Source organism: Chelonoidis abingdonii, chromosome 3 (assembly GCF_003597395.2).
Source record: "Chelonoidis abingdonii isolate Lonesome George chromosome 3, CheloAbing_2.0, whole genome shotgun sequence".
Taxonomy (NCBI): Eukaryota; Metazoa; Chordata; order Testudines; family Testudinidae; genus Chelonoidis; species Chelonoidis abingdonii.
Genome location: NC_133771.1, coordinates 105,254,217 through 105,275,730, shown reverse-complemented (window position 1 = coordinate 105,275,730; position 21,514 = coordinate 105,254,217). Strand labels below are relative to the sequence as shown.

Below are 21,514 nucleotides of genomic sequence, written 5' to 3'. Positions count from 1 at the left end.
ATTAGCTTCTTGGTGCAGGAAACCATAGCTATCTAGTCTGAAATAATGCACAATGCTTAGCCAGCTACAGGAGTTTCCCATGATATTTGCTAATTGTTTTTAAATTATTTTCTCTTGCAGGCAGATATTATGGATATCAATGAAATATTTAAAGATTTAGGAATGATGATTCATGAACAAGGTGATGTGATAGGTAAGCACAGATCCTTAAAATTTCAGAAAATTTACATGAAATTTAGGGGTGGGGAACAGTATTCATCATGCAGTGTAATGCTTGGATCTCAATTTTAAACCACAAAATCATGATTCGCCAGAAGCTAGCAAGTTAAGATTTGTTTTTGATGGAGCTTTTTTGAGCACCTTCTCTGCTGACTGTATTTAAATTGATTTGATTAAGGTTCTAACCTGTTGTGTTCTATATCGGCAGAGATTGTTGGGTGATCTGTTAAAGCAATCAGCAAATCCAGTACACTTGGGGAAAATGGCTTTAAATGTAGTTTCAGGTTCTACGCCTTCATTTTGAGTTTTGCTTCCAATTTTTGTGAGGTTTTTTTAATTGCACTTTTCTTATTTTTCTAAAATGTCTTTTGCTCCCCATTTGAGTGAATTGCATTTTTTCCTCATTTTAGGTTGGTAAAGTATAAAGAAACTTGGGGGAAACAATAGGAAAGTTATTTTCTTGGTTCTTTATGTTGGGCAAAGCAAATTAAGGGCTTCTCTCCACTTTACTGGGTATGGTGATCGATCCACTGTGGGTCGATTTAGCAGGTCTAATGAAGACCTGCTAAACTGACTGCCGATCACTCCTGTTGACTCTGGCACTCCAGCAGAATGAGAAGCATAAGGTAAGTCGATGGGAGGAACTCTTCTGTCGATCCAGTGCGGTGCAGGCACTGCATAAGGTCGACCTACTTTACGTCGACTCCAGCTACGTTATTCGCATAACTGGAGTTGCATAACAGAGGTCGACTGATCCCCATAGTGTAGACCTGCCGTAAGCTAAATCAAAAAACAGACACTGTTCCAAAAAAGATCATCCACGCAGGGAGTTGCACTGTTGTCATTATCTTGGTTTGATAATGCCAGTAAATTACCTTGGGTAAGCCCTTAGTTACATCAATAAATGCAAATTTAAGTGCACACCATTTTCTCAGAATACAACTAAATAACACTTTAACCAACATTCACAAACTGGCTATGATTGGTTTTGTGCCCACAGAACTTTCTCTCTTAATTACTGATCCATCAAAACTTTCAAACAAAAGTTTCATCAATTGAATTTCGTTCCAAGTGATATTCTTAAAGTTCTAGGTCACTCATTTCATCTATCTATCACCACTTCTCTCTCATGTCTTTCTCCGAGCAGTAGGTGCTCTTCGTCTCTCTCTCTCATTTATTACCAAACACCAGCTTCCTGAGAAACTATCCTTATTGGGTCATGCCCCAAGCCAATCCTCCCCTTCTAAAATACCTGAACTTGGAAGTTATGATATCTGAAGTCAACCTTGGAATACTCTGGGTGCTTCAGAAGTTAGCCTTGTCACTGTTTTAGTTCATACAGAGAAAATGACAAAGGAGGAAACTTCCAAAATGTAGTAGGATAAAGTTTGTGTTAATGATGGCAAATGCAAGTCAAAAGTAATTGTTCTTGCACTTTGCTCTGTGTATCTGAGTGTTTTTTCTACTGTGTTTATCAAAGTTAGTTTGAATGCTCTTTAGGGGATACAGATTTAACAACTTTTTATTCAGGAAAGTAAGATGAAAATAAATACCATGAGGTAATAGTAATCTATAGGTCTGTTTATACCATGTTATTGATTTTTAGCCATTAATCATTAGGAGGGCGGTGGTTTTGTCTTGCAGTAGATACTTTATCTGATCCAATGGTACACAGAAATTTTAGAGGTAGGCTTGTTGGGTTTTAATGTTATGAGAGTAAATGTCTGCTCTGGGAATGTGGAAGATCAGAACTGCAGCAGCTGTAATTTAATTAGTAACAGTGGCAAACACACGAGGCTTTTATTACATCAGACTTTAATTGAGAAAATGACCTTTTTTCTTTTAAAAAGACAGCATAGAAGCAAACGTAGAAAATGCTGAGGTACAGGTCCAGCAAGGAAACCAGCAGTTATCAAGAGCAGCAGACTACCAGGTAATATCAGTGCAAACTGCTAGTCATCTATCGATAATTGTCCCTTTCAGTTGTTTGTCTTAATTTGTGTTGTGGTAGTTTAATTCTTCCTTATTGTTTTAATGGTTTGGAGACTTACTCAAGGACCCAAGACTGGCATAGGATAGCATCTCTGGGTCACTATTCCAAATTCAGCCCAGGTTGGTAGCAACAGTAAGTCAATGCCCTCTGAAAGTTTAGCAGCCTTATATGAAATTAGCTGGCTTGTGTCTATACTATGGAAAACCATCAAAACTAACCACCTCATTGCCAGTGCAGTCAGGGAAGGATTAATAGAATCATAGAGTTGGAAGGGACCTGAGGAGGTCATCTAGTCCAACCCCCTGCTCACTGTGAAAGAGGGCTTTTTATATTTTTTTATATATATTCTGGAGAGCTCCGACCTTGTCGACGTAGGTCTCGCGCTTCCAGGAGGTTTATGCTAGCCTCGGAGGCTCACTGTGACCCTCCACATAGCCCTTCTCTCTCTAGGGCCGGAGTTAGTCTACTGAGTCCGTTTCATCATAAGCCAGCAAGGAGGTTGGTGAGAGAACTCCCCCAGTCTCTGTTGTCTCTAGGGCTTATTTCAGAATAGTTTAGCCTCCTGTCCTGACAGGGGCCTCTCTTCCCTTTCCAGGAGGTGTTTCTGTAGTGGCAGGTTGGGGGAACCCAGGCCTGCCCTCTACTCCAGGTTCCAGGCCAGGGACCCTAATGGTAGCCGCTGTTGGCAGCCGACCTTTCATTGCCAGAGTTGCTACATTTTCCCTGGGCCTCTTCCCCACAGCTCTCCTGCTTCTCTCACTTAACACCTTCTTCAACTTTACCTTGGGTCTCCCATTCCAGTGATTTATGGGTGTCTTCATTACCCAGCCCTTCAGCCTCACTTTCTCTCCTCTGGTTCCCTGGCTCCCTTTGGCTTGACCAGAGTGAGCCCTTTTGTACTATCAGAGAGGCCTTAATTAGAGTCAGGTGCTTAACAGCCTCACCTGACTCTTACCAGGTCAATTAGAGTCAAGTGTTCTCATTAGCCCAACGGCTTCAACTGACTCTTTGCACACTAATTGGAGTCATGTGTCCACCATAGCCTGGAGCATCCCCTGCTCTGGTCAGGCAGGGAACAGAAAACTGCTTATCCAGTGGCCAGTATATCTCCCTTCTACTACTCTGCTGTACCCAATTGGCCTGGGTGGGTTGGTCAGTCTGTCTGTCGAGGCACTTTCTCTTCCCTCCTTTGTGAAAGGGACTTGAAGGGGAGAGACCCAGAAGAATGCAGAGCTTTTGACTGCTTTGCTTTCTGTAGAGAGGTCTCTGAGTCCAAAAGAGATTCTCTCCAATGCATGGTAGGTTGTGTTTGTTTGTTTTTTGTTTTGTTTGTTTGTTTTAAATTTTTGGACCTGATGATGAGATCTAGAAGCCTTGAGGTAGAGTAGACCTACAGATATCCACCCGTAACACAGATTATTCACTGCATAATTTTCATCAGACTACTGGGAACTGATGCCCCATCAGAACCATGCCCTTGCTCGCTAACATTCACCTTCGGGAAGAGAGTCAGTCGGGATAGAGAGCTTTTTCCCACGTTTGACCTGTTCTTGGGCAAATGAGGCCTGTTAGTTCACAACACAAAAGGCTCCAGCTACAAAATGTCAAATGCTTCATCCAAAGCAATTCCAGTATTGAAGATCAAGGTTCTGAGGCACATTACATTGTATTTGTCTTTCCTCTGGTCAACCACATCCCAAGTATAAAGCTTGCATGGGACACTGGGGGCAGGAGACAGATAGACAGTAGTGTCCTCAAGGAGGATGTCCTTTTTTTCTATGACCTCCAAAATAGGGCAGCAGAGTTGGTTGTGTGTGGAGGTGGGGTGTCTGCCACGCTGCTTCACTGGGCTTCTGACCTATCCATCTCTCAGTTGAATGGGCATGGAGAATGAACCTATCCTTTGCGTTGTAATTTCCTTAAGTCAGAGTTAGGGTTCATTGGTAGGGCAGTATAGGGAAGTTTTGTGCTGCTGCTCAGGCTGCATAAATCTCTTCTATGCATGGAAGACTTTGCTTTCCAGTTCTGCCATGTTCACTGACTTAAAAAATAAAATGAAAGAGGAAAGTTTTAGAAACCTGTGAAACACTTTATATTAAAAAAAAAAAAAAAAAAAAAAAGTCTATTTAGAGAGTCTTAAATTTTGTCCTGTGTTAGAGATAATCTTATTAGTAATGCATCCTCTTCCTTGAAAACTTCTCTGTTGAAGTTGGCCTTCTCGTTTAAAGTCTTATACATATTGCAGTTATAGCCAGGCAAACCAATCAATGGGGAAAATTTATTAAACCTAAATTTGTCTGCCGGCTTGTAAGGGACAAAATAAGGTGGCCAACTTTTTAGTAAAATAGAGGCAGGGCTGGTAGCACCACTTATTAAGATTGCCCAACAGTTCCCATTATAAGACTGTTTTCAGTTGCTTATAAGTTTTTAGTTTTGTTTTTGTTTTTCTCCAAACTTTAACCATTTGAGATAAGATTTTTCCATTCCAGTGTCTGCCAGGCTAAAAAATTTTTGGAAAACTTCAGCCAAAATGATTGATCTGTTTCAAAGAATGAAGTGATACAGAGGAAAATACATAATTTTTGCCCATGCTAAAAAACTTTGGTGACCTTTTTATTTGAAAAGTTTTAACATCGCATGGATTTTGGAGAGGGACTTGAAATTTGGCTGAGGAATGGCTTATGTGCCCGGACGGGCCTTTTGTCATCCCTGTGAAAATCCATGCAAATTTGGCCAAGTTATAAGCCTTTGAAAAAATCAGTTTCTACATACTCAATAGAGACTTTTTTTTTTTAGCAGCTGATATCTAATTCCATCCTCGGTGAGTATGCTCAAGCCCCTCACAGCTCCCTAGTGCTGAGCATATTGCGTATGTGCCATCCCCACAGAGCAACTGAGTGTGTTCCCTCCAGTTCAGAGCTGTGAGAGTAAAGCCAGACTTTACCTGTAATGGCTGATCCCTCCCCTTACAGAAAAAAAATAATAATAATAATAATAATAATCTATATACTCATTACATTTCCTGTGAGATGCCAGGGAGAATGTATTTTTCCAATGTGAATTCCAAATACCCTTGAAATCTAAGGAGTGAAGTTATAACTTTTATTGTTTGTTTCCGGAATGACTTTTGCTTGTTAACCATTTACTGTCTTAATTGTCTTTAAGTACACAGCTCATTTAGATTGTGTAAATAACAGAACCACAGAAGCAGTTGCTAAGTAGTTCTGAACACTGCACAACAATCAAATTTTTGTATTAACAGCGCAAGTCACGGAAGAAAATGTGTATCATCATTCTTGTACTTGTCATTGGAGCAGTGGTTCTTGGACTCATCATATGGGGATCTCTGAGATAAGACTGTTAAAAGAGCATTATTTAAATTATGCAAGAAAACTCCTACAATCATTTTTGTCTGCTTCTGAAGCTGTTCACTAAATGATGGTTCTATACTTTATCACTATTGCTGTTATTAAAACCTGAGAAATAACTGTTGGTACCACTAGTTGGTATAACTTTCTTCCATTCTTGGATTTAAGATTGTTGTCTTGTCAGTACAGCCAATCAGTCAGCTTTATAAACTTACTTTTCGTTGATAAACTTATTAAATAAACTCATCTAAATATTTCGGGCTAATCAGAATCTTTGATAAAGTGGGGCATAATCTGCTTTGATATTTCTAAATGTTGCCAAATCAAAACAGACTTTTCTGAACTCCTTATTCTAATTGTGACAATAAGTGTATTGTCCCAAATTGTTTTTAAACTGGTGAATACATCTTCCCCACTCACTGTCTCCTGTGGATTATTCAAGATTATAACACAAAACCATGTTGATGTCAGAAAATTATCCTTCACTATTGAAGCCTTTCGATTAGGTGTTCAATTTCTGATTGACTGGGAAATCTTTCATAGATTTCATTTGTCTTTATCTGGCAGTAGGTATCTGTGTGCCAGGCAAAGCCTATTTTATAGGTTAAAATGGATGGCAATTTATTAATATAGGCTTTTTGATTAAACTCTTAAATTTAGAAATGAGACTTTGGGCCATATTTTAATTAGCATTCATGCACCTAATTTATGCGCGCACACCTGGTATTTTCATGCCTAAAATAAGTGTTGATAAATGATTATGCACAATTAAACATGTTTGGCTGAAAATCTGGGTCTAATTTTAGTTGTGGACTCTTAAGTATGATATTGGGAGTAGTGAAAATTTGTAGTTTCCTAATTGCACTTGAACTCCAGTGATCTGAACCTGCTGTTATGGTATAAATACTTTGAACAGTACAGACCCCAGTTTGTAAAAAAAAAATATATTTTTCTTATGCAGTCAGAGAGAGGAGGACTAATAGTTAAATTTAGTGTCCATGACTGATTAATATCTCTACTTCCAAATGCCAGTCAGTTGACCTGACTCAGCTTGTTCAGAAGCTTGGCCACACTTACAGCTTTCCAGTTTTTTTCCTTTTTGTGCCGTTTTATACTAATGCATAATTAGAAAGGTATTTGCCTTTGTAATTGATGTTATAATAGTGCACTAATCAAGAATATTGTGCAGATGAAAATGTCACTTAATCTGTATTTTATAAAGCTCTTGTACAGCAGTTTGCTAGAGAATGCACTGTTTACATAGCAAGCGGAGATTTACTAATTGAGAACCATTTAACTGTAAGTATCTATGGACTTGACATTGTAACCATGAAGCCAAAATAAAGATGATGTTTTTAAAAATGAAGGTTTTTCAGAATGTTTTTTTTTCTGTACCAGCACACGTCACTCACCAAATGATTAAAACTATTTAAAAGGGGACAAACTCAAATTGTAAGCTGCAAATATGCAGTCTGGTCCACAAAAGGACTTCAAACGTGTGTGGGGGCCTGTTCGACTTAAATGGGACTCCATGTGTATAAGAGTTCAACCAGATGTATCGGATTGCAGGGTCAAGAGCCATCTTTGGATAATGGAAATTAAGGTCAAGGTTTTCACCTCTTTCTGAAGGCTGGTTGTTCAGGAGGATATATTCATTACCAGTTCTTTGTCATTTTAAATATATTGGGTAGGAGCCCAGAATTACAGGATGGTTACCTATAGATGTGTGTTTAAATTTTGGAAGAAATAAGCTTTAATATTAGGTTCTTGGTGCTGAGTATTTGAGTTTCAAACACTGCAGGGTATGTTCTTTTATTTAAAACCTGTGGCTTTTTGTTTTGTTTTTTGGGTGGGGCGATTGGAATCTCTTTAATTGTGGGAACACTTCTGTTGGTCTTAGAATTTTTTTATAAAAGCTTTTTCTAAAAAAAAAAAAAAATTGGGCCAATTTATTCATTTGCAATCTTGGTTAGAATTGAGTATGGTGACTCTTTACCAATATCACTGTGGGTTTGTTACACATTTACTTGGCTACAGTAAGTAAAAACAACAAAAATACTTGTAGTTCTCTAAATGTCAGAACTGTAAATACAAATTTAGGAACTGAAAGTAGCTTTCTTCTTTCCCCTCCATCTTGTGACTCACCCCTTCACCTGCCACTCCCTGGTACTGAAAATTCTGCAGGCACATATTGCCATCAGTTACACCTGTACAAACTCATTGCCTTCAAAGGGAGTGTGTGGGTGTAATTGAGGGCAGAACTTGGACTTGCAATTGGAGTTTAGTTGAAAATTATGTTGCTACAGAAGCTAAAACTAGATAGTTTGCTCTTTCAGTTTGGATACAGTGGAGATTGGCATGGTATAAGCAGCTAAATCCCACTACAAATATTTAAGCAGTTACTGAATATACTTGTCCATAAGTCGAATATTTTTGGTAAAAAAGTGATGCATCAAAGAGCAGGGGTCAGCTTATAAATGGGTCTAAACCAAAATTTGATTATTTTAAACTCTATGGCAGGGATTGGCAACCTTTTGGCACATGGCTCACCAGGGTAAGCACCCTGGCGGGCCAGGCCAGTTTGTTTACCTGCTGTGTCCGCAGGTTCACTGCTCCAGGCCAATGGGGGCTGCGGAAAGTGGCGCAGGCAGAAGGATCTGCTGGCTGCCACTTTCCGCCACCCCCATTGGCCTGGAGCGGTGAACCACACTCAGTGGGAGCCGCGATCGGCTGAACCTATGGACGCAGCAGGTAAACAAACCGGCCAGCCCGCCAGGGTGCTTATCCTGGCGAGCCATGTACCAAAGCTTGCCAATCCCTGCTCTATGGAATCAGTGAATTGAATATCTAATACATTGTCATTTTGTTTATCTGGAGCATCTGCAGGCATGGAGCCCCTCAGCACCCTGTGGTCGCTGTTGGGATTTTTGTGGTTCCCAGTAATAACCAAATGAGTCAGATGTTGGGCAGAATCAGGGGTCTTCGATTCAATTCAACAAGACTTTATTTGAAAATGAATACAAGCATACCTTTCAGCTCCCCTATTTGGTTTGGGGGCGAAGAACAACTCTTAGACCCCACTAACACCACTTCCTTGTATTTATTAGGAGCAATAATTGACCTTATCAACAGGAGGAGGAGAATGTTTGTTTGTTTGTTTGTTTTAAAGCAATTTGATGATGGAAGGCACGTAATTAAGGTGTCTGTCAGCAACCACTTTAAACAGCAGAAATTCTAATGGAGCTACTTTTTCTTAATATTTTTCCAAATATAGACATAGCTCTTGACTATATATAAAATGTAATCCCCAAGTACTGAAAGAAAGCTTTGATTATCTATTAACAACCTAACAAAACATCTGGATAGAATGTATATGAGACTGTCTTCTAGAACACAGATGTTCATTGTTCTGAATTATGCATCACCATGTCAGATTAGCAAGGCAAAAAAAAAGGCAATCAAAGCACATTTCAGTTTCACTGATGAGACCTTGTAAGAATAGTTCCTCTGTAGTTATCTTAACCACACACCAGGAGACTTCTTTTCTTTCCTGCTTTTTCAAAGACTGTGACAATCACATGGCCACAGGTTTCTGTGAAGTTTTTTCCTTCTTGGAAATTGTTCTTAGTATTAGACAGTATCTGCAAACTAACTTATCCAACAGTCTTTTCTGGCAGGCCCCCTTACTTTGTGCATAAAGTCAGCAAATATATTGGAATGTCAGTGTTTCAGAAACTGAAGGGTGGGCTTGAAGTTGGCCATCAAAGGAATTGTTTAAGCATTTTAAACTGTTTTTAGTCCAGTGGGTGAGAGGGGCGGGGGTTAGTAATCTAAAAGAGAAAATACGGTTGGTTATCAGATTTATATCCCCAGCTGCTAACGGCATTGGAAATAGCAATGTTCTAGAGCTCTTCTGAAGTGTGCTAGAGAACAAGTTCTGTGTTCTGAAGTCCTCTTGTTTAGAATTGCATTAAAACACTTCAGGGGCTTGCAAGCATTAACTGTTAATGACCAGGTGAGGAGTGTGTGTATACACACGTGTGCACACAGGGTACCCATCCAATACCACTCTTATTTCTCACTTGCACATTTATATTCTGATAGTATCCACAATGTGCTCAGTGCAAACAAAGGCAGGCACAGTGCCTCCTCAGTGAGCTTGAATTGAATCTTAATATGTCACCTAGAGTGTTAACAAATTACTCCAGAGTTAGTGGATTTTATTCTGGAATAGAATGCCCACACAAGGAGCTCTTCTAGAAGAGCTATTGCAGAATCACTTAATTATCAATAGCTGTGCCCCTCAATTTCTGTGAAAACAAGGCCCAAGACATACCACAAAAGCAAACAGTGCCCTAAAAACTGCAACCATTTTCAGAGTGTAAGAATGCAAATATTAAGTGTTCTTCATTACTTCTTTTTCATTGAAGATGGGCAGGTCATACCCTTATTCAAACATTGTAAGTACAAAAGCTGTAACTAGAGATGTCCGTAACTCTACTAAAATTCTGACATAAAAGGTGGAGAAGAATATGTAACGTCTTCAGATAGGTCATCCTAAAAGGACCCAATTTTGTCATAATTTTCTTCCTTATACCATTGGTTATAAGCTTTTCTATTAGTGAGGTGCTGGCTGTTTGTGTCCATTTTCAGGGTGTACAGTGTCATGCACATGGTGCTTTCCCATCTTGCAATAATATTTCTAACTGCTGTTAAAATAATGTGAAGGTACCGGGGTTGGAAATGCAGCAGGATGTGTTCTGATCTCCATATGCAAGGGTGCAATGTTTTGCAGAAGAGAGGGTAGAGTGATTGACATTCACAATCATCTGAATAAAACTTGCAGATGTGTAAATTCAGTAGAGAAAGCTATTTGTTAGCGAGAGGTCAGAATCTCTGCTAGTGATACTAAGCATTTTTTTTTTTAAAGTCAGAAAATCTATCTAGCACCAAAGGCTTGTTAGTGCAAGACAGTATTACACATTAGCCTTTTTGTAATTAGCATATTGCTTTAAGTCATCTTTGCGGGTGGAAAGAAACAAGGTAATTCAATTCTGAAAATTGCCAGCAGCATTTTATTTTTTTGTTACTTCTCATCTTTTCTCCACTCAAACCATAGTGATTTACAGTCATGGGTTTTCCCTCACTTCATCCAAGCAGTGGTGGTTGATAAGGCATGTAACAAGTGTTCTGTAAGTGTCTCAAGAATAATTGCTTTGCTGTGATTTAGCTATTGGCTATTCTGGTGTCATTCTCTCATTTTGACCAGTATTTCCATCCTGGACTTGAGCAACCTTCCCAACAAAAATGTTGTCTACATGGATAAGTTCCTGCAAAAAGTTCTGGTTTTGATAAATCCGCATTTCGAACCCCCAAAAAAAGAATCCCCAACCGACTACATGGAAGCCCCATCAGGAATTGCCCATGATTGAGCAGAGGAAGAAGTGGACAGCATTCCCTTCTGACTTCAAAGCCTGGTCAGTTGCTCAGTCCACAAAAGAAGATAGTTGCTCCAGCCCTAAAGTCATAGCAACTCCTGCCTACTGAGTGGTCCTGAATGAGAATACTGGGAGAGACTGAATGTCTTGAGAACCTGGAGCTGGGGTGCAGGGAAGTAAAAGCTGATTAGTTTGGGCTGCTGGGTAGTTCTATGCGTAGCAATGCCAGCAAAGTATTATTGAAATTGCTTTCATAGGAGGTTGAGATTTTCTCTGTTGCTTCCCAGGGCTTCTGCAGCTCCCAATGCCAAGGATATCTTGAGATGGGTTGGGCCCTTAAGAGTTTTTCCTTAAATCTTTTTCCAATATTTTTCTTTCTTTGATGTATACATGACTGAATGTGACAGGAATTGCTTCCCATACAGTGTTTTAGCTTCTCTTAAAATTCCAGCTTCAGCAAAAGACAAAACTTGTTTTGACTAGCTTGGGGATTTTGTTATACAACTTCTGGGTTTAAAGGATTTTTTTGTTTTTTAAGACTGAACTGAGATTAAAGAGGCCAACTCAAGTGGAGTGTTATGTATTGGAAGGAAGAGCTATCTGGGGAATTTGTGCCAATTTGGTTTGTAAAACACTGTGGAGATTCTCCCCTGTCTCCAGATAAAACTCCTGAGTATTAATACTTGAATGCAAACTAGACCTCAAAACTTATTCTTCCCCTCCCCTTTCAACTTTTATAATAACTCTAGTTGATTTAAAGGAGCTTGAAAGATCCAGGCAGAACATATTTCAGAAGAAAAATGCTAGCAGATTAATTTTGTCATTCACCCACTTACAAAGCCTGTGTTAGATAAAAATGTTTAAATAATATTTTTAAACCATATGCCTAAACCAGAAGGGCTCTGAATCCCCAGATATATTCAGTAAAGACCACAAGACTAAATAAAAGAGGACAACTATTTGGGGAGGTGTGAGGGATGAAGCAATCTTCTGATAGTTTTTGTTTGCTTGTTTCCACTTTTCTTTAAAATAGAAAGTGTCTAGAAACTGCATGTGGCTCCAGAACATCCCATATAATACTATGGGATGTTGATTAGTGCACAGAACAGTGACTGAATGTTGTCCATTAGATATGAATCAAATGTTGACAATTACCCTTTCTGAATGGTCTTGAAAGGCCACCCTTTTCTGCAGCCAGAAAATATACTTGAAGTTGTATTTTTATGGTTCAGGGAGGAAAACCCCAATAGCATTTCTGCATATTGTATTTCATGTGTATCCGAAAAGGCTTTAGTTTTCTGGTGTAATCATTTATCTTATGATCCCAGAAGAGGGCTCAGTTCCCTGAACTCTTCCTGACTTTTCTCTCTTGCTTATGTCCTTGCTGTATGACAGACATACCTTCTAATTGAAAAGATTAAAATGTTATAAGGACTTAAATAGTGCCAGAGGCATATGGCAGCATTAAGAGGACTGGGCTAATGACGACAACCACTTCAACTCCAAGAAACCAATTTATTTCAGAGTCTGCTTACCCAATGAATGAACGTAAGGCAAAATATATTAGTCTCAAAATCCATTTATTTAACCTAACCAAATTACATCAAATCAAAAACATCATGGGCTTCTCATTTATTTAAGCTCTGACAGCATCATTGGTGTGTTGACTAAGACACAGAAGTATTGGTTTGTACTCTTTTATTTTTGTACTTCTCTTGTTTCTTAATCACCTTTCTTGTATCTCAGTCTTGGCCCTCCAATTCTGCCTCTCTCTCTCTTTCCACAAGCGATTATCAGAAGGGCTTGATGAAGGAAATTGACTGCACATGTTCCTGTCCTGTTCGTATGTGCTTTCCTTGTGTTATTGCAACAGTGTAAAAATTGTGATTACAATCCTAGTAGCATACTGCTGTGACTGCCCAGAAGGGTTGGGTAAATCAACTTCACAATGTGCCATAGTAGTCTGCTGGCCATTGAAGGTTTACTTTAGGATACAGATGAGAGATTTTTCTTCCCGAACAAAATGTCCTGGGATTAATTCAACACTTAGTCACAAAGTGTCTAATTAGTGGAAATAAAAGACAGCATTATCAAACACCATTGGCTAGAAAATATTACTTAATTCTTGACCAGGGCTCTGGAAAATGAGTCTTGCAAATTCTAAATTGAGAATGCAAATTCACAGGGAAGTTTTCAACATAGCTATTTTAGGAGTTACTCTGGGTAAACAGAGTTAAACTCTTCTCGGTGAATTTGTACTAGGGAATAACTTCATACTGTTGTGAACAGTACTGTAAAGCTTACAAGCTGTTAAAGTACTATAATACTAATTTGCTCTTAATAGATGCTAGAATGTATGCTGTGAGCAATGGAATAAAATGCACAACCTAACTGGGTAAAGCAAAGATGTGAACTGGTCTGGGTTGGTGTGCAGGTGTCATGGCAGTAGAGTGCCAGTTGGCCAAAGCTGCAGCCCAAAAACACACTCCTCCCAAGATTGGGGAAACCCTTCTCTACTGAAACAATTAAAGTACCAGTGCCCAACTTGAGCAACCAACTGGTATCTGCTCTGGAGTGGGGCGGGGGGTATCATAAGCCTTTCTCCCAAATCTGGACCTTAGCGTCCAAAATCTGGGAGAAAGGCTTGTGATATGAGTGGCAGCGACGTGGGAAAGATAGAATCCAGAAGCCAGTAGGAATATTGTTTTTCTTTTTCTCTGTAGGGTTTTTTAGCAGAGAGAAAGGGTTTGGTTTTAAAAGTAGCCAGAGAAATTTTTTTTTCTGCTGCTTTAGTAGCTTGCATTTTAAGCAAGGAGCCATTAAGGTGACATTAAGGGTCTATTGTTAAGCAATAGGATTCCAAGTGGGAATCAAGTACCCAGCAGTACACACATGCAAATAAACTGGTTTTTCTAGTACAACAGTAGCCAGAAGAAGAAAAAAGGACACGGTTGCTAGGCACTGTTGCCAGGAGACAACAGAGAGCCAGCAGTTCAGACAATAACCACTAGAGGGCACCAAGCACAAGAAAACAGGAACCATGACTTCCAAGGAAGAACAAACCAAAACCGCAGAGCACAAGCGAAATGGAAGAAACTACAAGACCTAGAAATAAAAACAAAAAGAGATGGGCTGAAAAAAAAGAAGAACAAATCAAACTGGCAGCTAAAAGGAGAACAGGCAAGCCAAGGATGCAGCCACCAAAGAAACAACAGGAAGAGGATGCAGGGCCCACCAAAGAAAACACAAGAAGAAGATGCAGCCCACAGAAGACAGACAGAACTCCAGAGGAAAAAAACCAACAAGAGATGGAAAAACAGAGGGAGACCCATCAGCAGGCACTGGAGTTAGAACAGGCTAAGCAACAGACCCAACCACTCCTAACAACCCTTCGCCAGTTATTGTTCAACCGCACAAGAAATTTCCCAACTACAAGGAGGTGACGATACTGAGGCCTTCTTAAAAAATTTTGAAAGGGCCTGCATTGGGTACAGCATCTCTGAAGACCAGTACATGGTAGAGCTAGGTCACACCTCAGTGGACCCTTAGCAGAACGGTGGCGGCTGAAATGCCAAAGGACCAATCATGATAAACTGTTTCAACCAAGGCCAGAATACAGAATGGGGATAACCCTGGATCATGCCCATCAGCGGTTTCAAACCCAAAAGTGGAAACCAATGGGTCATTTCCCAAACACGCCTAACTACATTGGGAAGCATTATTGACGCCTGGGATACTCAGGAACGCAAGGTTCAATCCATTGACGATCTCACCTCCTGCCATTGAAATGGAGCAGTTTTTGGATGGTGTTCTGAGGGACATAACAACGGTAACATCGCAAGATGGAACCCAGAAATTGTCTGAGGGCGGGGGGAGATTGGAGCCAAATGGATGAAGTGCAGAAAAGCAAGAAAGCTACTGTAAGCGGACAGAATCTGAAAACCAGGCCAGAGCGAGAGTGTTGCTCATCGTACATCAAAACCCTACAACGAGGGCAACCCAAAACCCACTAAAACCCAAGGAAAGCCACAGACACCCTTCCTTCACTCACTCAGTCTCCAGTAACTTACCTCAACCAGTTGAACCCGTTGCTGGAAGAATGCTATAAGTGTTAATGAACTGGGACAATAAAGGCCAATATGCCAAAGACCCCACTGGGTGCAAGTCATTAACCACCATCACACCAAAGATCCCAGGCCTAGATTACCTCTCAATCCCTTGGGCGAGGGAAATTTGAGAGTGGGGGGAAAAAGGTTACCGCATGGAGATGCCACGGGGCACAAGTGTTCAGCTATCCACCGATCCTTTCGTGGATCCCAAAATCTCAGTCAACCCTAAGGGCCAAAGTGACCTTTTACCCCTTCATGTCACAGGCTGTAGATTTTGCTACAGCTGAACTGCTGTCAGGTAAAAAGGCTGGTCAGGAATGTGGACTTTTGCGTCTATGACAATGTATTCTCCCATGCTACTGGGGGAAGACTTGGCCAACCAGGGTGAAGCGGGCCAAGAGGGGATGGGATGGTTACACGCAGGCCAGCCAGGCAAAGCTTCCAGACCCATTCCTGTTCCTGAGCGTCCACAGGAAAACCGTCTGTGTTACCTGGAGACCTAGAACAGAGGTAGTGGACCCAGATCCCCGCTGCAAACGGCTGAACCGCCACAGCACCGCCAGTCCCAGTGCCCGGAACTGGAACAGCAACCAGCACAGCAATCGAAACCAACTTTCAACCTCAAATGCAGAGGGCAACCAGCGAGCCTGAACATGGCAAAAGCAACAGACAACCATACCTACAAGGCTCAACCAGAGGCCTGACAATCCCCAGAGGTGCACGCAGGGACAGCGTTCCCAGCAACGGAAACAACCCCATCACCTACCATCGCTTTCCAGAGAGACAAGCCCAGTCCACAGTCTGAGGAAGACTGGTGTCCCAGCTCAAGGGAACAGTCCAAAGACCTGAGCAGGAAGCAGATGACAGCCTTCAGGAAAGCTTGGGTGGTCGGCACGGATGCAACCTCACCGCCTTTCTCAGCTCTTCTAAACCGACCGTTTTGTTATTAGACCAAGGACTTTTATACAAGGAAATTCTTTCTCGTGACACCCAGGTAAGAATGCAGCCCGACACAAATGGGTAGGTGGTTCAACTTAAGTACCGGGGAAAGCTTCTTCAAGCTTAGCCATGATCATCCCAGTGGCCATGCTGGGGTGAACGAACCAAAGAAGGTTGGGGATCAGTCCTTCCCACTGGGAGGGGACTGGGCAAGGAACGTTGCCAGTAATGTCCGTTCTTCGTGAGGTGTGTCGGAAAAAAGAGTGGGAAAACCCAAGTCTGCTGGTCAAGGCCTCCCAACATCCCCATAATTGAGGTCCCATTTCAGCGAGTAGCTCTGGATTATGTCTGGTCCTATTCCCAAGAAAGACGCCCACGAGGAAGCAAGTTAGTACTGACTTTTCTGGCTCTGCTACCCGTCTGGCCGGAAGCAGTTAGCTCTAGGTAAACCCAAGGGGGCTAAAGCGTGTGCCAGGGCCCTAACAAACATTTTCCAGAAGGTAGGTTGGCCTACCGAATATCCTTACAGATTCAGATCTACATTTCCGGCAGCAACTATGAAGATACTGTGGGAACTCATTGGGGTGATCACTTGGTTGCCACCTACTCTATCAACCATTGGCCTGGTCGAAGGTTTAATGGAACTTTGGGGGCATGCATCCAGTAAATCTGTGAATGAAATACTCCAATGATGGGACCTTGTTGCACAGTTGCTGCTTACAGGCTGACCACACCCAGTTTAGGGTTTTCACCCTTTGAACTTGTGTATCGGCCACGAGGTTTAGGGCCCATTAATCAGTTGGTGAATCAGCAGACATGGGGGTGAGGTTTACACCCTACTCAGGACACTAACATTCTTGGACTTTGTAAGCAGCACCTAAAACACCCTCCGACCACTCTTTTAGCCTTGCTAGAGAAAACCAACAAGGATACTCAGGAAGAGCAAAAGGCCTGGTATTATAAACATACCGATATCGTCTTTTTCAAAAGGAGAAGGAGACCAGGTATTGGTCTTGAAGGCGCAACAGGCGCTACTAAGATGAAGCATCATGGGAGAGGCCATTCACGGTCCAGAGCGCCTGGGAGCTGTAACTACCTCATAGCATTCCACATTCCTCACTTAAAAACCCAAGTGTACATTTAATTCTCTAGCTTTTTATCTTACCAGAGAAGTTACAGTTTTGTCAGTTTACAGTCCAGGGAGAAATGACGCTGATGATGGCTGACGGTGTCTACTACGACGGCGAAAAAAGACTGGTGCGTGAAGAGGGTGAATCTCTCAACCACCCTGGAACCGTCTGCAGCGGCAACAATCAGGGGCTTGCACTAGCTCGCCATTGTTCTCAGCACATTCAGGAACGGACTGACAGGCATACCACTCCATTGACACAGGTAAGCTCACCGAGTTAGAACCACCCTAACCTATGTTCTCTCGTTAAATTCGCCCAAGCTGCTATAGAACGAGGAGATCCAGAACTGATACAGAGGTATTTAATTGCTCATCTTACCAGGTGCAATTGGGCATCTCCAGTGGTTCTGGTACCCAAAACAGATGGGGAAATACGCTTTTGCGTGACTACGTAAGCTAAATGCAGTAACTCGTCGGCATACCTATCCATCCACGCACTCATGACTATTGGAAAAGTTGGGACGTTGGCCCGTTCATCTCTACATCAGACTTAAACCAAGGGGTACTGGCAAGCTACCGCTAGATGAACCATGCCAAGGAAGGTCATGCATTCGCTCACCCATGCGGGGGTGTATGAATTTATGTACTTCCTTTCGGGGCTGCAAGAATGCACCGCGCCACCTTCCAGAGTGCTGGGTAGATGGTCTGCTAGCAGGACTGGGGAGAAATATGCAGAATTTGCCTTACCTCGATGATTGTGGCCATTTGTTTTTCAGACCTCCTGGCCCGACCACTATACACTGGAAAGGTTTTGAGCGCATTCTAGGCAGGCGGAACTGTTAGGCCAAAAAAAGTGTCAAATAGGCCAAAACAGTAGTGACTTTACCTGGGGACACCAGTGTGGGTCGGAGGAACCATAAACCCCCTACAGGCCAAGGTGGATGCTATCCAAAAATGGCCTGTCCCAAAGTCAAAGATAACGGTCCAAAATCTTCTTAGGCTTGCGGTACTACGGCAGTTTGTACCCACACTATCACCGCCAAATCGCTGCCCCAAGATCTGAACGACCTGACCAAAAAGACACCCAGCCAAATGACAGTTAATATGATCTGATTAGTGTCAGGAGGCTTTTATCCAAACTTCAGGCGACGCTCTCACGTCGGTGCCTGTGCTAGGCCCAGACTTTCACTAAACCCATATTCCTAGTGAAACCACCGAACGCATCTGACGCGTGGATATAGGGAGCAGTTCTCATGCAGGAAGGACGGATCACAACTTCCGTCCTCCAGATCGTTTCTCAGTGCCGAAAACTGTTCTGAGACGGGAAGCCACTGGTCGTCAGTGAAAAGGAATGTATGCCATTCGTGTACGCCTGGAAAGCTATTTTGCCTCATACGTTTGGGAACCGGCGGTTCCGCTGCAAACTGACATGCGCTGCGCTAAAGTGGCTCATACTGCCAAAGAAGGGGAACAACTAAGAAACATTCTTCGTTGCGTGTTTAGCTTCCAAGATTTGTGATTTTGAAATCAACACATTTCAGGAAACTTCTGTTTTTTTAACAAAGTTAGCTTCATGCACTTTCCGTGAGAATTTCCCGGAAATACACTGGTTAAAACTTTATGTCCTTTAAGATGTAGAAGTCTTGTAGTTTACATACTTTAGTAGTATATGTAGAGGTGCATGTACGTGATTGTTTTATTAATCTGTATAGTTTAAATTCTAGGAAAGAAAACACCCCAGTGAAGTTCCACTGTCTTGATTGGGGGGTGGCGCATTTGACACTGTCTACCGTGTCCATAAATTAGATAGCTAAGGGTTAAGTTTCTTTAACCCTGTAAAGGCGGTTAACAAAAGGGAACCAACAACCACCTGACAGAGGACCAATCAGGAAATCCGGATTTTTTAAAAGTACTTTAAGGGAGAGGGAAATTTTGTGGGTTTTCTTTGTTCGGGTCTGTGTCTTTGTCTGTCTCTCAGCATGAGAAGTTTCTTTCTATCTTCTAATTCTCTGTTTCCAAATTGTAAGTAAGGTAGAAAAACAATATAGGTTTTTATGTTGTTTTGGTTGTATTTACATGTGTGTTAGCTTGCTGAACATGTTTTCAAATTGGATATTCTTTTTGAATTCAGGACTGTTTATTTTCATTTTTTCTTTTAAGCACTTGATCTGTAATTATTGTCATTCTTATAGCAGAGAAATTTTGATGTCTTTTTTCTTTTAAAGACTGTTTGGAGTTTTTCTCTTGGGTAGGCTAAGGAACAAGGGAGGAATTCTCTTTGTGTTATTAGATCTCGGAGGATAATCTCTGCAGCACCAATTGGGGAATTGTGAGAGACCTTAAGAGACGAAATCATTTCTGTTTCTTGTATTTTGGGTTTGTCTCTTTGTGGAATATGAGAACATGCTTTTGGGTATTGTGATGTAAAAGGACATTGCCATCCATACTCTCAGGTTAGCCCAGAGAGGAAAGTGCTGGGTGGGAGAGTGAGAGGGAAGGGAAGGGAGTGCGGAGTATTTCCTTGCCGGTAAAGACTCAGGAGCTTCTTGGGTCTTGGGGTCCCTCCAGGGAAAGTTTGGGGGACCATGGCGAGGCCAAGGCACTGTTAATTCCTGTCGGTGGCAGCGAGATAAGATCCAAGGCTGGTATTAATCTTGTGAATGGTTTCATGCTAAGCACCCAGATTTTTGAACGCTAAGGTCCCAGATTTGGGGGAGAAGCTTATGATTAGGGGAGAGAAATCTCTGTCCATATCTAGTCCTTCTTTTCCTCAGGGAGAGCTGTGTCTGTCCCACTCACCAAATTTGGTTCAGTCTGTTGAGGTGGGACCTTCCATTTTCCAGGAAAGAATCTTGTCGCACTGCTGACTCTAGTCCCAGGCCTTTTTGAATTCAAACACTCTCCCTAGTGATGGTGTGTTCCCTGGGATTTGGGCCAGACCATCTTCAAGGCTTGCCTTCTTGCCTTCCTGATTTACTAAAATGCGGTGGAGACTCCTCCAGGACTGTACACTTCTGGTAGGCTTGTAGATAAAGCAGAATGTAGACCTCTGGTGAAATCCTGGCTCCCCACTGAAATCAGTGGCAAAACTCCCATTTCTTTTCCATGGAGCAAGAATTTACCCTCTTGCCTCTAAGCCATTACTCCTCCCTGCCACTGGCCCAGCTGTAGGGTCTTTGCACGCCCTTGCAACTGGTTTCTAAATGCTGTAGCTTAGTAGGAAGTTGATTCACAGCATGAGATAAAGACATATTCTACTTTGTTCCACAGTGTACTGCGTGAACTACTATACTTAGAGGCCTGTTTGTCTCCCATGATTACTCACAAGCTATATTATCACACATGGACGATGAAATGCAGCCTCTTCTGAACTGTGTGAACAGGCTTTGGAAGGATTACGATTTTTAATCTGTTAAATGTTGCATAAATGTAATTTTCAGCCCCTCCTACAAAAAATCAACAAAAAATTTTCCATCAATTACTAAATTTGCAGATCCCAGTGCTTAAGTTTTTAAACAAAAAAAAAAATCACCAGTATTTAAATTAAGGATATTACTTTGTATTATTTGACTGTGATCTGTTGGACAATTCATGGTTTTAATAGTTTAAAGCTTAACAACTTTTGGAATCTCAAATCTTATAGTATGAAAATTCTTTCTTCCTCCATTTCCCATAATGAGAATGGAAACTCTGACAGCGTATGGGGCTAGACCTCCCAAACCAGCATGGGAGATTTCCGCAGTAAGGTTGTGGAGAATAGCAGGTGCTAAGGATTCTGTGGGACTTCCAGATCCAGACGGACAGGCAGGTACTGGCCAATCAACCAGACATCGTGGTAATAGACAAAAGGAGCCAGAAAGAAGCGTCTGTGTGTATAGAATATGCGTGCCAAGTGACAGCAACATCAGGAAGAAGGAATAGAGAGCTGAGAAGGTACCGCCTGAAAGATAGGAACTAGAAAGGATTGTGGAAAGTGAAGCCAAAAGTGGTCCCAGTGGTGCGTAGAGCCCTCGGGGCTGTGACGTCATAGGCTGAGGTGAGTTGCTCCAACAAGTCCGCAGGAACAACATCAGAGCTATCTGTCCAGAAGAGCAGTGCTAGGAACAGCTAAGATACTGCGCAGAACCCTCAAACTCCCAGGCCTCTGGTAGAGGACCCGAGGTTGAGGAAGACACATACCACCCATAGGGGTGAGAGGGGAATTTTTTTTTTTTATATATATCAATAAAAAATCTTTAATAATAAACATCACTATTACCTGTATGCAGTGTTGGTGTAGCTGTGTCGGTCCCAGGATAATAGCGAGACAAGGTGGGTGA

The 21,514-nt window shown here is 41.7% G+C and overlaps 1 protein-coding gene across 1 annotated transcript in view; it reads left to right on the top strand.

Moving 5' to 3' along the window:
* STX7 (syntaxin 7) overlaps nt 1–6,946 on the top strand; it is a 42,684-nt gene extending 35,738 nt beyond the window's left edge. Inside the window, exons 8-10 of the mRNA XM_032787490.2 lie at nt 121–193; nt 2,070–2,152; nt 5,475–6,946. Coding sequence (XP_032643381.1) covers nt 121–193; nt 2,070–2,152; nt 5,475–5,567 — 249 coding nt within the window. The 3' untranslated portion in view covers nt 5,568–6,946. The remainder of the gene's footprint in view (nt 1–120; nt 194–2,069; nt 2,153–5,474) is intronic.
* Nucleotides 6,947–21,514: the final 14,568 nt, after the last annotated feature.